The sequence below is a fragment of the Hippopotamus amphibius genome, chromosome 16 (genome assembly GCF_030028045.1).
Source record: "Hippopotamus amphibius kiboko isolate mHipAmp2 chromosome 16, mHipAmp2.hap2, whole genome shotgun sequence".
Classification (NCBI taxonomy): domain Eukaryota; kingdom Metazoa; phylum Chordata; class Mammalia; order Artiodactyla; family Hippopotamidae; genus Hippopotamus; species Hippopotamus amphibius.
The window spans coordinates 17,124,015-17,140,257 of NC_080201.1; the positions used below are offsets into that span (position 1 = coordinate 17,124,015).

General features: G+C 38.0%; 1 protein-coding gene and 1 pseudogene across 10 annotated transcripts in view; both read right to left on the reverse strand.

Moving 5' to 3' along the window:
• NFAT5 (nuclear factor of activated T cells 5) overlaps positions 1 to 16,243 on the reverse strand; it is a 120,808-nt gene that overhangs the window by 9,017 nt on the left and 95,548 nt on the right. For 6 of the 10 annotated variants that reach the window (XM_057713281.1, XM_057713279.1, XM_057713285.1 and 3 more), the window contains 4 exons: positions 14,875 to 15,007; positions 10,998 to 11,081; positions 3,417 to 3,565; positions 207 to 2,706 (listed from right to left, as the gene is read on the reverse strand). In XM_057713281.1, the coding sequence (XP_057569264.1) occupies positions 207 to 2,706; positions 3,417 to 3,565; positions 10,998 to 11,081; positions 14,875 to 15,007 (2,866 nt within the window). The remainder of the gene's footprint in view (positions 1 to 206; positions 2,707 to 3,416; positions 3,566 to 10,997; positions 11,082 to 14,874; positions 15,008 to 16,243) is intronic. The other 4 variants (XM_057713282.1, XM_057713280.1, XM_057713284.1 and 1 more) reach the window with 3 other exon arrangements.
• Positions 7,535 to 9,374, reverse strand: LOC130839244 (proline-rich protein 13-like; annotated as a pseudogene).

Genomic DNA, 16,243 nt, shown 5'->3' on the forward strand with positions numbered 1-16,243 from the left:
TTTTAGATGTGGAAACTGAGGTTCATGCAGATCAAATAACCTAAGGGCTCAGTCTACAAGTGGTACAGCTGGGACTTGAACTCGATTCTGTCTAACTACAATCTGTGCTCTTAAAACCACTGTGTTGTGCTTTCTCTTAGTAATAATAATGTGACTATTTCAACCAATAACATTTAAGAAATGACAAATTAGAAAGAGTTTCTTACTATTTTGAATGCCAAATAAGAACATTCCTGAAGTCTGTTGAGAAGAGCCGGGAGAATTCTGTAGTTGGTTCATTGTGCCTCCTGTAGTGTTGTGAAATAAAGTAGCCTGCGGTTGCGGTGAAGATGTGGCTCCTTGGATTCCAGGCATATTGTTCTGAGGGGAATAAAGGGGAGACTGTTGCATGTCTTGTTGGTTTATACTGGTCTGCAATGCAGACATGGATGCTGGAGAGAGGAAGAGTGTTACTTGCTGCTCTTGAGAACTGGGTGAGCCCTGGACCAGCTGAATCTGAGGAGAGCTATGGAACAAGGAGGTCTGTGACGATTCGGACTGGGCAGGACCTGGGTTCTGAAGTGAGGAAACTGTGGGCTGGTTCTGAAATTGCATGGGCTGCTGCTCTTGATTCATCGGGGCCATATTATTTTGTTGATGAAAAATTGACTGGTTCTGCTGCTCCTGACCAGCCATTGGATTTTGACTTGGGTTGAATATCATGTTTGGTGGTGGCTGCTTTGGAGATGTCATTGGAGCCATGGCATTCTGACTGCTGAATAAAATGCTCTGCTGTTGCTGCTGCTGCTGCTGCTGTTGCTGCTGCTGCTGCTGCTGCTGCTGCTCCTGGGATGGAGAGTTACTCTGGATGGCGACCATTGAGTGCTGTGACTGGAAGATTGTTCCTTGTTGGTTTTGAGGCATTGGATTAGGAGGAAGGGAGCCCAGGGAAACCTGAGGCTGAAATAGACCTTGCTGGGAGGGTTGTGGCTGTTCTTGGGAAAGCATAGGGGTCTGGATGTGTGATATTGGAGCCTGCTGTTGGAAAGCAGCTTGCTGCTCAGTGTTTGATGTTGTCTGAAGTGGAGAAATTGAATTCTGAGCTGCAAAAAATGACATCTGTTCTTCTTGGGCTACTGTGTTACTTTGAAGATTATTCATTGGACTCTGGGAAAGAAATATGTTGGCTGACTGCTGGTCTTGAGGAACAGAAGATCCCTGTAGCACAGCCATGGTATTTTGAGAGTGAAACATTGGAGGCTGCATTTGTTCAGAGGAGGCTGTAGAAGTCTGACTGTGGACAATAGGGCTTGGACTATGAAAGATAGAACCTTGAGTTTCCTGGGAAAGGTTCTGAGCATCAGCAATAGGATTCTGAGGATGAAAAAGCTGAGCCTGTGAATGAGAAGACTGCTGCAAAAAATTCCCTGATTGGAGTGACATCATCTCATTACCTTGCTGGAATAAACTATTACCTTGCTGCTGGGTACCACTATTTTGAACACTTATCATACTTTTCGTAGATGAAAAAAGGCTAACTTGAGGTTGACTGTCCCCACTATGCTGCATTTGGACCATGGTCTGAAAGACACTGTTCTGAATCTGTTTTGCTTGTGCTCCAGTTTCTTCTCCATCTCCTGAACTTGATGTCTGAAACATGGTAGTGCCAGGAGTTGCAACCTGCTGTGTGGTGGTTGTAGAGGTTTCATTTCCAGAAACTGCAGGAGGAGAAGAAAACAATTCACATTGCATTTGCATGTCCTCATTGGCTGATAATGCACTCATCATATGAGAAGCTGGCTGGTAAACTGGAGACTGCTGGAGGTTTCCATTTGCTGAAGCAGTTGAAGGAAACAGCTCTGACTGAATCTGGGCAGCTGCCTGGCAGATGCTCTGCTGCATCTCTATCACCATTGCAGCTGATGATTCCATCACTTGCTGTTGCTGTTGTTGCTGCTGTTGATTAGATAATGTGTTTTCATTCTGTGGGTGAACACTTTCAGCTCTTCCAGCTATTAAATTATCTGGTCTGGTATGGACCGGTGGCTCTGTTGAGGAAAACATTCCAGGGCTTACACTATTTTGAATTTGACTGACTTGTTGAAAAATGTCTGCACTAAGCTGTTCTTGAACATTCTCATTACCATCTGGAGCAGAAAATAAAACTGAAGATAACTGTTGTTGTGCCTCTAAAACTTGTTGGACCAAGTCAACATTTCCATTGCTGCCACTAGTAGTACTGCCTGTAAAATTTCCTGCCTGCAACTGTTGAATTGTATTCTGTAGCTGATGACTCACACTGTTTGGTGACGGGAAAATATTTGATGAAATCTGTTGTAAAGTCTGTGCTTGTTCTTGCAGTGGTGACTGCTGCTGTTGTTGTGATGCCTCAGTCAGGTGTGACAAATTAACCACTGTACCATCTGACTGTAACACCTCTCTAGACTGAGTTTCTCTTGTCTGAAACTGTGTAGCCTGCTGTAGTAGTGCATCACTGTTGGGCAGCTGACTAGAAGCAGAAACTGCTGGAAAAGTACCAGGCTGTGAAATGTCCTGTGTTTGGATAGTTGTCAGGGCCTCTGGGTTGTATGCCTTGGGCTGAATCTGTTGTTGCTTTTCGTTTTCAGAAGGTAAGTGGGAAGATGTTGATGATGAAAAAGACCCATTTCCTGCTATGTTAGAGATATTTTCTAATGTTTGCTGAGTTGATCCAACTGTCTTTGTAGTCTAAAAAATAAAAATTGCCAAATAAAATGTATATATAAATATTAAATGAGCTCATATGATACTCCAAAAATTATTATTATTATAAAAATATATGCAGGATCAATTTTCCACTCTATATTATTTGGAAAACAGGTGTAAGACTATGATTTTCAGTGATAACATTATGTCTTACTGTCATCAGGATTTTTAAATAAGTATTATAAGCAAAGATAGTCAAATAAGTAGAAGTAGAAGAATAATCAGCTATTGATATGCTTAGGACAGTAAGAACACAATAATTCTATGGTTCATGAATTAATAGCAAATTTTAAAATACCTCCATTTGTGGATCACTGGTAACATTATTGGGAGAGGGGAACAAGGGAAAAATGGAAAAGGAGTTATAGGAAAAGACTGGCGGAGAAAAGAAAAATAAAACATCCCTAGTTTTGAAAATGCTAAACCAGTACTTTCATCACAAAGGTCTAGCTAATGTATTAATTCCTCCCTTGTCAAAAATGTATATTAGAAGTTGCTTTGCAGGCTATTTTGAGTATAAAATCATTTACTCTGCAAAGCAAAATTCATTAAATGCATCCGAAGAGAAACAGATACAAAAGAAACAGGCAAAGTAAAAAGCATAAATATGGGGAAAAGAAATCAAACTGCTCAAAATACAGCAATTTTTACATCTGAGGTTAAGATGCTGGGCGCTAGTCAATGTAGCTCACCTTAAAAATAGGGGAAGATCTTTTCTCTGCTGTTACTTCCATTGGAGTAACATCTTCACTCTTAATCATACTGCTTGATATGAGTGGAGTGATCAGAGCATTAGGAAGAATATTTACCTTATCTAAGTTACATCCAGTAGTTTTCATTGCTGCACACACACCAAAAAAAGAAAGAAAAGTTTAAAATCACTGAAATCAACTATTTCATTCTACTGTGTGTTGACACATTAATTATGATTTAAATGTCTATTTTTTGATGCTATGATGGTAGCATGAGATACAAAACTGGTATATCAAAATGTGCCCTCCCTCCTTTTTTTTTTTTGGACATGCTGTGTGGCATGTGGGATTCTTAGTTCCCGAACCCACGCCCCTGGCAGTGAGAGAGTGGAGTCCTAACCACTGGACTGCCAGGGAATTCCCTGCCCTCCCTCTTTTTAAGTAGCAGAGCCTTGAGGACTAGTGGTAAGAGCCTGAGACTATGAGTTAAACACCAACAAGCTTGAGCATTTCAGTTATCAAGTGATAGTCCCCAGCACCCTTCCAAGGTTCCCTGAACTACACTGCTTAACACGACCATGACATATTATAGGATACAGCTTGGAAATCTCCAGGAGGTTCAAGCCACTCAGTTACAACTGTTATGTTCTCCTCTTAGTATCTGGCTGTCTGGCAGTTTATAAAGTCAAACTTTTTAATGGCCATAGGATTGTCAACATTCCTCTCCTCAACAAAACTCAAGTTTCTCATTAAAAGATACCACCAATTAGCCAAACAGATTTCACTTTTCTTAATTAATGTCTTAGAAAACTTGAATTTGCCAAGTTGACACATGAAAACATTTCTCTTTTAGATAGGACATAAATTTTTTTCTTTTCAGAAATTTGAGTACTATTTTAGGTTTACCAATTAAATTTCCAAAGCAAAACCAGCAAGTACTTTTCTACTTCCAACTACTTCCATTTTCAGAAGTAGTTATAGATTAACAACCAAAGAGAGGCAATATATAGCAGATAGGTAGGTTCTACCACATCATTATATCTACTTTCTCCCTTGATTCTCTTTCTTTCCTCTTTCTTGTCTATTTAAGCCTGTCATTGGCACTTAGTGGAGCATACAGATAACCACTAATGGCAGTCTTCTGAACTGAACGTACACATAGCCAAATTCTGATCTAAAAGTTTACCACTACTTTGAGACTCTGTGTAAAGAAATACAGATTCTCCAGAAGGCTTAGCTGTTAAACTTCTTTTTTTATTGAATTATAATTTACATACAATATTATATTAGCCTCAGGTGTACAACATAGTGATTTAATATTTTTATACACAGATTTCTTAATTTGATACTGAGAAGAAATCCTAGCTACAAAGAGGGTTTTAAAATGGAATATGGTACATAAGCAGGACAGTTATCTTTGTAAACATTTTGATTTAAAAATATTTGAAATCAATAATTTACTTATGAGTTCTCTGGACCTATTTTCACCTAGATTCTATCAATACCAACACAATTTAACTCACAATCCAATTCTGTCTGAGACAAAGCTTCAGATCATGCACATGGCAGGCATTTAAAAGTATTCTAGGCCTACTCCACAGGAAATCTGAAAGACCGTTAGTGTTGTCTTACATTGATCCTGTAATATCAACTGCTATTCTTGCTTTTGAATTCTATTAGAATGTGAGTTCCATGAAGGCAGAGATTTTGTTGTTGTTGACTGCTGCATAGTAGGTAATCAATAAATATTTGTTGAATGAATGAAGAAATGAATGAATTAATTTTACTTTTCCTTTATCATAGTCAATTTAATTTGTTGTGGACTATTTGGTTAATCTTATAGTATATTTTCATTAATAGTATTTCTGGCCTAAAAATTTTCAACATCTAAAGACAAGTTTACACTACATTTCAATTAGAAACTGCATATAAATATCCATTGACAAACAAATGCATCGCCTACACAGTTACTGCTGAACAGATCTATACACAAATTTGCCCCAAATTTATTTAGAGAATAATTCTCTCTTTCTCTCTCTCTCCTTTTTGGCAGCACTGTATCGCTCGCATGGGATCTTAGTTCTCGGACCAGGGATTGAACCCAGGCCCACGGCAGTGAAAGCCCCAAGTCCTAACCACGGGACCGCCAGGGAATTCCCAGAGAATAATTGTTATTATAGTGATTTTTCTTCTGGAAAGTGAGAACAGGTGGAATAAGTTGAGCAGGAGTCTTTCATTCCTCCTAAGGAGACTACTGGCAAATAGGTATATCTATTGGTGAAGACAAACAAGAAAAGAACTTTTTGTCTAATACTCACACAAAGATACAAGTCTTTCTATGGCCATATGCACAAAGTCCTTGTATGGCCAATGATAATTTAGTTTTCTGAGCCCTAGTCTGGTCTGTTTGTTGTGTTAGCTTTGCATGAGCTCTGGCTGGAATCCTGCTGGTGCTGCCTGCAAGAATGGAAGGTGCTTCCCTGGGCTGCCTGGTGTCATCAGGTGGAGGTGAGGGCTGCTGGATCTGCAGGGGGGAAAACGTTTCTCCGGGTATGTTCTCAAGTCTCCTGCTACTAATGGGGTTCCCATTATATCACTGTTGGTGCAGTTAGGGAAGGGAAGCAACGACCTGGGCTGTCTTTTGTCACTTGGTACAAGGTCAAGAACTGTGGGGTCTGGGCTGCATGGCTCTCTGCCACTGGGTAGAGGTTGGGAGACCCTGGTCTGGTTTACCTTCTGCCCCTGGACTGCCTTCTCTTATTGGATGGAGGGTTGGGAGATACTTTGGTCTGGATCTTACTTTGGTCTTGGGTGGAGGGCCAGGAGCTGCCAGATCTAGGTCTTTCTCCACTGCTGGGGGAAGGATGGAGACACTCAGGGCCTACTGGTACCACCAGTGCAGGTGGAAGGGGCCTGTGTGCCATTGCCTGGTGTGGGGTGGGGGATGGATTGGCCCTCTGGGTTCTGCCCTTGCCACTCCTGCAGACATACTGACCTGCTCCTGCTAGCACACGTGAGTCCTGTGTTTTGGCCCTCCTGGGTTCTACTGTTCGTAGATCAGGTCCACCACTACTTGGCAGGTGTGGGGAATGGGGTGGGCTGACCCTTCCAAATTCTGCTGTTGCTATTGCAAGTATGCAGTACGGGATGTGTTGGTCCCCAAACACTGCCAACGGGTCAGCTGCTGTCACTTGGTATGACTCATCCCACTACGTCTCTACTGGGCTTTCCCTTTCCTGGTCTTTTGGCCAAAGAGAACAGGCTTTTCATGCTTATTTATTTATTTTTTGTTTTTGTTTTTATTTTTGTTTTTCTTTACTGATTTATTTATTTTTTTTGTCTATGTCTGTTGCCAGTTCTGAGTTGCAAGTGCTGCCCAATCCAGATAAATGGGAGCTAAAAAGAAAATCCAGGAAACTCACTTGTTGTTCTGTAAGGTCTAAGGTCTGCAGCCAGTCCAATTCCTTCCTTCTATATTTCAAAGTCCTTTTATGACTGCTGAATATTTCCAGGGTATTAAGTAGATTTAGAAGGGAGGAACAGGGAAAAATGAGTCTATACTATTTCCCCCCGCCCCCATCCCCCAGGAGAAATGGCTTTATTTGGACTGAGAGTTGGAGAGAGAGAGGAGGACCTGAGATAGCATACTGAGCTAAGGAGTAGAGATTAGTTTCCAAAATGGCGGTCAGAGCTCATCAACCAACTGGACTGCACTTCCCAGCAGCCTTGCAGTGAGTGCAATCAATAAAAGGCCTGCTGAAAAATGTTTATTTGACACTAAATCACCCAAGTGTGCCAAAATTACAAGAAAGGTACAGGTTTGTTTTTGTTTTTGTTTTTTCCCATAATTAAATTTCCACAGCACCCCTCCAATCGTAAGTATTACAAAAAGAAGTAAAAAATCACATTTTACAGATCTTAGACCTGTCTTCAGCATTTAGCTCAAATCTTACCATCTTCAAAAAGTAGTTCTCTTGCAAAACTCATCAGCTAAAAGTTCTATCCAAGCAGTGAGAATACGGCCTTTGCTAGCCCCTGGCAATTCTTTTCCTATTTTCCCTAGCCAGTTATAGTTGAACAGCAGAGTGAGGCTCAGACTGAGGGGGTGGGAAGGGAGGGACATAAGGGCTAATTTTCCCCAGTACAAGATGGCATCTGAAGCTTGACAGGAGAGCAGAACTGGAGAGACTTGAGGGAAGGGTCTAGGCCCTGTATTCGGTCAGAGTCACTGCCAGAAGAGAAGGAGGAGGAGGAGGAGAAGAAAATGCTTGCCATATTTGTGGTATATGTGCTTCTTTTTTGTGAGCTTTCTTCATTTTCTTCTGCATCTTCTCGTTGATCATCATTTCCTGGTCCTACCATGCCAGGAGCCAATGGATTCAAGGTCGCATGCCAGGGGCAGGTGGTGGGTACAGAGGAGAGTAGGGACCGAGGGCTGGCATCCTGGATACCCTGGTTGTGGTACAGGATGACAGGGCCCACCAGGAGGAAAAGCTGGATTCCCCTGGGGTGATCCTGGGGGAGTGGGAAAGGGGCCTGGAGGAAAGGTAGGATTGGCGGGTGGTAGATGGGCAGGATTGCAACCTCCAGGGTACTCAATGTTGGGGGTGTGTGGATATGTCCCTGGCTGCCCATCATTGGGATTCCACATGTTCAGGTGCTTCCTCCAGCCCAGGAATGGAGAAAGAAGGAAACTGAGGACTCCAGATGTCCTGTCACCTTTACACCACCACTTGGGCTAAGTCTGTACTATCTTGTCTCAGAACCCACAACTGTATCTTAATGGACTTGTAAATAATACTAAGTGGCTTTTAGTATCTTTTTTCCCTACATTTTTCCCCTATCTTTTCTTCCTACATTTTCACTATGTATTTAATGAGCCCTCACAAAGTTCCAGGCACTGTTCTAGGTTCTGGGGATCCAGTGATGAATAAGATGGATAAAGCCCTACTACCTGGAGGTTACATTTTAGTGAAGGAGGAAAAATATACAAACAAGTAAAGTCTGTACTACCTAGAAGCTGGGGGAGAAGTTTTAAGCCAATTCAGAAAATCCACAAAGTAAATTATTATTACTATTAATTTTATTTTTTTTGCCATGCCGCATGGCTTGCGGAATTTCAGTTCCTCGACCAGGGATTGAACCCGGGCCCACGGCAGTGAAAGGGCGGAGTCCTAACCACTGGACCACCAGGGAATTCCTCAGAAAATAAATTAGATAGACATATTTAACCATTCCTATATCGATTTGAATTTATGAAGAATATTGTTATTGATAGTTTATGCCAAATAACTTTTAAAGTGTTCTCCTTCCATCCATGCCAAATAATAACAATTTTTGAAACTTAGAACAATCTTTGCTAAGTTTGTTGTCATCAAGCAGCCTTTAGGTCATGTACAAATATGTTTGATTAAAATACAAATTAAGATAGGGGATGCAAATTATAGAGTAAATAGAGTTTTGGGGGAAATCTAAGTGGCAACCTCTGTCAGTTATTAGCTATCTGACCTTGAGCAAATCACTTAACTTCTCTAAATTTTGGTTTATTTACCTGTAAAATGAGACTGAACTACATTATCTCTATGATTCCTACAAGCTCCTAAACCTTTTCACATAACTGCAACCAGTTAGAGAAAAACATATGCTCGCAACTATTTTTTCACATTCATCCAATTAACCACTACATACAAAGTTAAAACTGAGAGACTGAACATCAATACTTTATCCCTGGGTTCTAAACCTGCACCATAGAGTCTTTAAATGATCTCTCTAGAATTTTCACTTACATCTTCCTGTACATATATAGACATAGAAAACTTTCTGGAAATATTCCCAAGAAGCTGTTAACAATAGTTTATACTGTATACTTTATCGTATCATTTAATTTGTATTACTTTTGTGTTGATATATACACAGTTGGGTAAAACAAAAATGAATCATAATGCTTTAGCACAAGCCTTAACATCTCACTGAAAAGCTGTGCCGTTATTCCCCTTACCCTCCGCCTCCCCCTGCAAACCTTCTCCAAGGAATGAGAAACTTGCTTCAGAGAGAATGTTTTCAATGTCTGTCCATAATGTCATATTTGTGAATCAAGTTCTAAATCTTACTGTAATTGATGGCTATTTTAAAGAATGTTATGTGAAGGGTTATGCCATAACACAAATTTAAAAGTCATTTATGTTGCTCAGTCTTCATCATTAAAGCATACCTAATTAAATCTCTCAGAGGGCACCTGGGCGTTATACTAAAGCTCTGATTTAAGGAATCACAAAAAGAAGCCATTTGTCAAGGGAAAGTCCTAGTTGAAAGCTATTGTGTTTTTTTTTTTAACTGATCAGGAATCTCCAATTAATGATACTGCATTTAAAAATGACAAATGAGGACCTCCCTGGTGGCACAGTGGTTAAGAATCCGCCTGCCAATGCAGGGGACATGGGTTTGATCCCTGGTCCGAGAAGACTCCACATGCCACAGAGCAACTAAGCCCCAGTGCCACAACTACGGAGCCTGTGCTCTAGAGCTTGCGAGACACAACTACTGAGCCCGAATGCCACAGCTACTGAAGCCCACACGCCCTAGAGCCCGTGCAGTGATTCACTTTTTTTGTGGTCTGAGGGTGTGAGCACACTTCTGCCCACACTGTCAACACTCTGCAAAAACTTCATTTTGAGGTGTTAAAGCATCCTGCCTATAGTCCTGATATTGCTCCACTGAACTTTCACCTGTTTGGTCCCCTGAAAGCAGCCCTAAGAGGACAAAGATTCACTTCTGATGAAGTGAAGATGGTGCATTCGTGGCTCAATGCTCAGCCTAAAACATTTTTTAATGAGGGAATACGAAAGCTTGTTGACGGATGGACAAAATGTATTGAAAAGCAAGGAGATTATGCCGAGAAATGATGTTTGTCTTTTCTAAAAGTTAACTAAAATAAATTTTACAGCCGAAGTACAGATAATTTTTGACTCACCCTCGTAGAATTACAGGAATAAATCAGTGGCCATTATGTAATTGACATCTTCACACATAATGGCACAAAAGCATCATAATTAAGTATCACAGATGTATTAGAAATCTGCTAAGAAAAGAATCTACTCTACCACATTACAACATCCTGAAGATATCTTCACTGTCTGTTTGGAAATAATTATGTCAGAACAAAGAATGGTACCTAAAGAACTTAAAGCAACTTTTTCAAATGCCAATAGTTCTTATTTTGGTCTCTTTAACCTCAATATCAAGTACTACTCTTATTGGCAGCAAGAAGCTTTATAAAGCTATTTTACATATATTATTGTACAGTATTTTAAGATTTTTAATATTAGGGAATAAAAAACAAAACAAAACAAAAACTCCTCTACTCCAACACATGTTAAAAAATAAAAGTTGTTTATATGGTAAATGAAGGGAAATATCAAGTTGGGAAGCAAGTCTCTGCATTCAGTAAAGTTAAACAAGTATTTATTTTACAATATGGAATATAACCTGCTAGTACACAAGAGAAAATAAAATAGTAAGGTTTGCTAGAGAAAATATATAGCATCACTAATTTATAATTTTTGAGCAGAATTAACTTGGTACCTTTCATGGCCTCTTCGAAAGAGCAAGGTCTTGCCGGACTAGATATTTCCTTCTTCACGTTTACATTCAAAGCAGCAGCTGCTGCTATTAAGACAAACAAAAAAGATTAATGTATTTATTTAAACATCCTAACAAAGTGTGTATCTTAAAATTCTTTAATTGGAATATTTTCTCACAAAGCACTATTAGGTTACCTGTTTCGCAGAAATTCTAAGTTCAAATGAGATTTTATAATCACCAATCACCAATCTCTAAAATGCACCAGTCTCCAAGTGGGTAGAAGCATATGCTTATTTATTAAAACAAAATAAAAACAACTGCAACTTTAAAAAAAATCTTTCTTGTAATAGTACACATACTGATGATATCAAATGAGTAGAAGATTGATATGAGATTTTTTTAATTTACCAAATATATTGTAACACTAGCATGAAAAAAAAATTCACCATTTACCTACATAAATGATTTATTTAAAATAATACTGATTCAGAAGCAGTCATTTGAGCTAAATTTTTTTTAATGTGAATATACAAAATCTATAACATTATGATTGTTCCTTTTATAAAGCCTTGGGAAAATAATCTTTGCTGTTATTAATGGAGAATTGCTACACTATTATATCTATATATATCAAGCACATCTACTATGAAAACTTTAAATTTAATGAGTGGAGAGTAGAGATCAGTTTTGAACAGTAAAGTTAAATAAATTCCAAATAAACAGGTTTTTGCTTAAAATGACTGTATAATAATTTTATTTAAATAGATGTTAATTTCTATTTTTCAATGTATTTATTTTATATTCCCTAACTTATTCAAAATAGGAATTGAGTCAACTTATTTCCAATTTATTCTTGGCATGACAATGCAAAATGATGGTTATAGAGAATATATAGTTAACTGTGAATAAGAGACAAAATGTACACATCTCCTAAGAATGAAGTTAAAATGTTTACCTAAGCATGCTGCACATGAGGTCCAACAAATGATAATTTGAATGAACTATCAACTGAATGAAATTATCAATTGAATAGAATTGATTAGAAAAGAAATCCATAGACAATTTTGAAGCATAACATTAATTCTAACAATTACAGATTTTAAAATGGAAACTAATCTTTGAAAAATATTAAAATTTCTACTTTTAAAACAAGTTTTAGTCACTTGTTTTTAGAGCAACAAAAAATTATCAATAAGTATTTTATCTTCCATTTCTTACAGCAATTACCACTGCAGAGTCACTGCAAAAAATAACTGTCATTTCTGTGTCTTAATAGATGGAAGTAAAACAAATTAATGGCTAAGCAATGCTTCAGTGACTAACTGGCAATGAAACAAAGGTTTTATGACTCTGCAAAGTAAATGCCTAAGAGCATGTACATGCAATGTATTTTTGGCAGCATAGACTCAGTAGACTCAGAGGGCTTTGGGGGGGCTTATGTCTGGCAGAGCATGTGGAGCCAGTTTATGTTCACTTGAATCCCTACCCCAATCCTACTTTTAGACCATGTACCAAGTATGCAAGATCCCCCAATTTTCTGCACAACTGCTCTGAGGCTATGTGTGCAATCTCAGGCCTATAGGGTAAACAGAGCTTAGGAGCATTAGCCGGTGCATCAAAGCCCTCCAGGAAGAGGATGGAGCCAGGAGAGGGAAAAGAAAGGTGGCAGGCTGGGGAATCCTCTTTCTTCATGTTGCCATATTCCAGCTTGGACCTCCAAGCAGTTTGAAAATCCTAAATTCAAATCTGGCCTTCTAGGTTACTATGAAGATATTTTGGTCAAATTAGGACGATAGAATATATTTTATTTAATTATTTGTTACTTTTAGCTATAACTTTTAAATATTTAGACAAAATGGTGTAGCAATTGCTTTTCTACTCTTGATTCACAAAAATTAGGGTGGGCCTTATTTTAGCTGTTATAATTACTACACATCAGCGAATATTCAAATGTTTAACAACAATCCCTGGATGAATCACAACAGCAAATGGTTTATCATAATAAGACAGTGCAAATTTTCTACAACCAAGTTTTCCTGAAATCATATTCTCTCACATGCACACCTAAAAAGATGCTCACATTTTATAGAACACAAAAAAGTGAAATTGTGGGACAATTCTTTAATTAGCTATATCATAAAGGCAGAAACTAAAGCATTAGATCTCACTATAAAATTTGCATATTATATATTTATTCAATTAAGAGTTTCTGAGGGTGACTGCTACCTATGATATATAAAATACAAGAGGGAAAAATCTAAAAGAATAAATATGTTAGTGATTGCCTAAATGTGGCCAAATATAGCCAATTAGTGTAAACTTTAAAACAGAACACTTAAAAGCTGTTTTATCTGGCAATTTATCAAAGGCAAATTTTTAATAATCAGCATTCATCACTAAGAAATGAAGATTCATAGTGCTGATGCTAAGCACTTCCAAGTCCTGAAGTTCTTTATTAATGATCAATAAAAACAAACAAAAACAACAAAAGCTCAGTATCTTCAAGATGGTGAAAACTTTAAGGCTATTCCCTGAGACACACACACACACACTTCCTTCTTCCCTTCCCACACAAATGTATTAATTACTGTATGCCATTCCCCACCCCACCCCCACCATGAGCTCCTCCTCACACAAAATACTAAATATTAATATTTAGTAACTGGTAGTTACTAAAATGCTTTAACTACCATTAGTTTTAAACAAAATTTTCTTGGATTTTTGAGGCCTTACTAGAAAGAAAACAATCAACTATTTGATCTTTAAGTATAAACCAACATCTTCTCTTTCCAAGTTTTGTTGAAGCCAATATATGATTTCCAAACTTTGTCTTTCTCTGTCTGAAATTTCTACTTGTGATCTTTTATTCTCAAATACTAAAAGGATTTCATTAGTGCTATATTGTGGCACACTTTTGCAGCAAACTAGTAGGAAATAATCAATGTTGTGAAATTTGGACATGATTAAAAAAAAGAGAACAGGTAACATTAAGTGATAGAAAGTTAATTATCAAGACTAGGTATAACTCTGTCCTAGCTACTGTTTCCATCACTTTTTGTTGCCAGGGCTTTCTTTCCTTGCTACCATTTTTCATTTTATAACTCACGGGATCCTGAAATATTTGGGAATAACATAAGTAAACTTAAAGCTATGGAAGAAACCAAGCGCAGGTGAACAAAACATGTAAAGACTTTTCATTCCCAAAATGTTCTCTCTACTCCTTCAGGAAAAGGCTCTCTTCTTCAGGCAACTAAATGAATGTAGGCAAAAAACTCCTAAGATACTTCTCACCCAGAGATCTAAATTTTTAAGCGACTGCTCTGGTTTCTAAAGGAGCTGTTTTACCTAAATGCTTAAAATTACATATAAAATATTTATTAACCAGAAGTCTTTGATATTTTTGATTACACAAATTAGAAAATGCTACAGGCATATGACTCTATTTGTGATATTATCACTTATCACTTCAAGCTTATCTCTCACCTCTCCCAAAATGCATTCTATAAGCCAGCCAGACTAAAAACTATTAGCAGCTTCCCAAAGTTGTCACTTTCACCTTTCTACACATAAGAGGTACTCAATGAATGGTAATTCTTACCAAGGAGGAACTTGTATGATAACTCTAGAGAGCCTGACTTCAGAGCATTCCTACTTTTATTATTAGAGCATAAGGCAGAAACGGTTCCCTTAATATAAGAGTAAAAGCAATGTTTGGTGGGCATCTTCTTAGGGAATAATGCCATCTTCAAAACATACTGGTATCAATTCATCTTAGCACACAACTTTCTCTTTTAAGTTGGCTGGTCTTCTTCATATTCTTTCAAAGAAATAGAAGTTAGTTACTCCTTCTGATTCAGAACTTTTTATTTTCACATACCTGGGTCTGGAGTGTAAGTGAATGGCTGAACATCATGAGATCTTCCTGCATTGGTCACTACGTATATTCCCACTGATACTGGCAAAGTTATATGTTGGTCATGATATGGGGGAACCTTCACAATAAGATGATTCTAATTGAAAGAAAATTACAAGAGTCAGAAAAGAAGTAATATTTAAATTAAAATTTTAATTTAATAATTAAGTACATTTCCTGTTAGCTGTAAAGTTTAAAAAATCTGACTAGGGGAAAAAATGTATTATTTAAAAGCTCAGGTTCACAGGTATCAGGACATTAATCTTAAAATTGCTTTTAAGGTAAAATACCAATGTTTTACAATGGCTTACAAGGTCCCTGCCCTGTCAACTTCATCTCATTCCCCTTCTCCTCCAGCTTGTTACACTCCAGTCACACTGACCTTCTTATACTAACATGCTAATTTCATTCTTTTAGCACATTAAATTCATTTTTTACCTCAGAGCCTTTACAACTTGCTGTTCTTTCTCACTGAAATACTCTTCCTTTATCTCTTCAAACGGCTAGTTCCTCACCCATTTTCAGGTCTCATTCAAATGTCATCTTCTCAGAGAAGCCTTCTCTGACCATCCTATTTAAAGCAGCACCCCTTTCCAATCTGATCACATAATCTTGTTTATTTCTAAAACAGCACTTATCCCCTGAAATACTGTGATTATTTGCTTTTGTCCCTCTCCAACCACAAGAATGTAACTTCCATGAGAACTTAGGATATTCTGTTCTTCATTCTATCTCCACTGTTAAGCATATCACACAAAATATACTCAAATATATTTGTTGAAAAAAGGAATGAATATATTTTCAGGAAAAAAATATGCGCACCTTACATAATGTCAGTTACCATATGTTTTGTAAACCTTAACAGTGAGACGTATCAATACTTCTCAATGGAGTTCACTGCTTCCTAACCAGTTTAATTCTCATTTAAAGTCAACAGGGTTCTGGTGGGAATGTAAATCGATACAGCCACTACGGAGAACAGTAAGGAGGTTCCTTGCAAAACTAAAAATAGAACTACTATATGACCCAACAATCCCACTGCTGGGCATATACCCAGAGAACACCATAATTCAAAAAGACACATGCACTCCAATGTTCATTGCAGCACTATTTACAATAGCAAGGACATGGAAGCAATCTAAATGGCCATCAGCAGATGAATGGATAAAAAAGATGTGGTGCATATATATAATGGAACATTACTCAGCTGTAAAAAGCAATGAAACTGGGACATTTGTAGAGACATGGATGGACCTAGAGACTGTCATACAGAGCGAAGTGAGTCAGAAAGAGAAAAACAAATATTCTATATTAACACATATATGTGGAATAG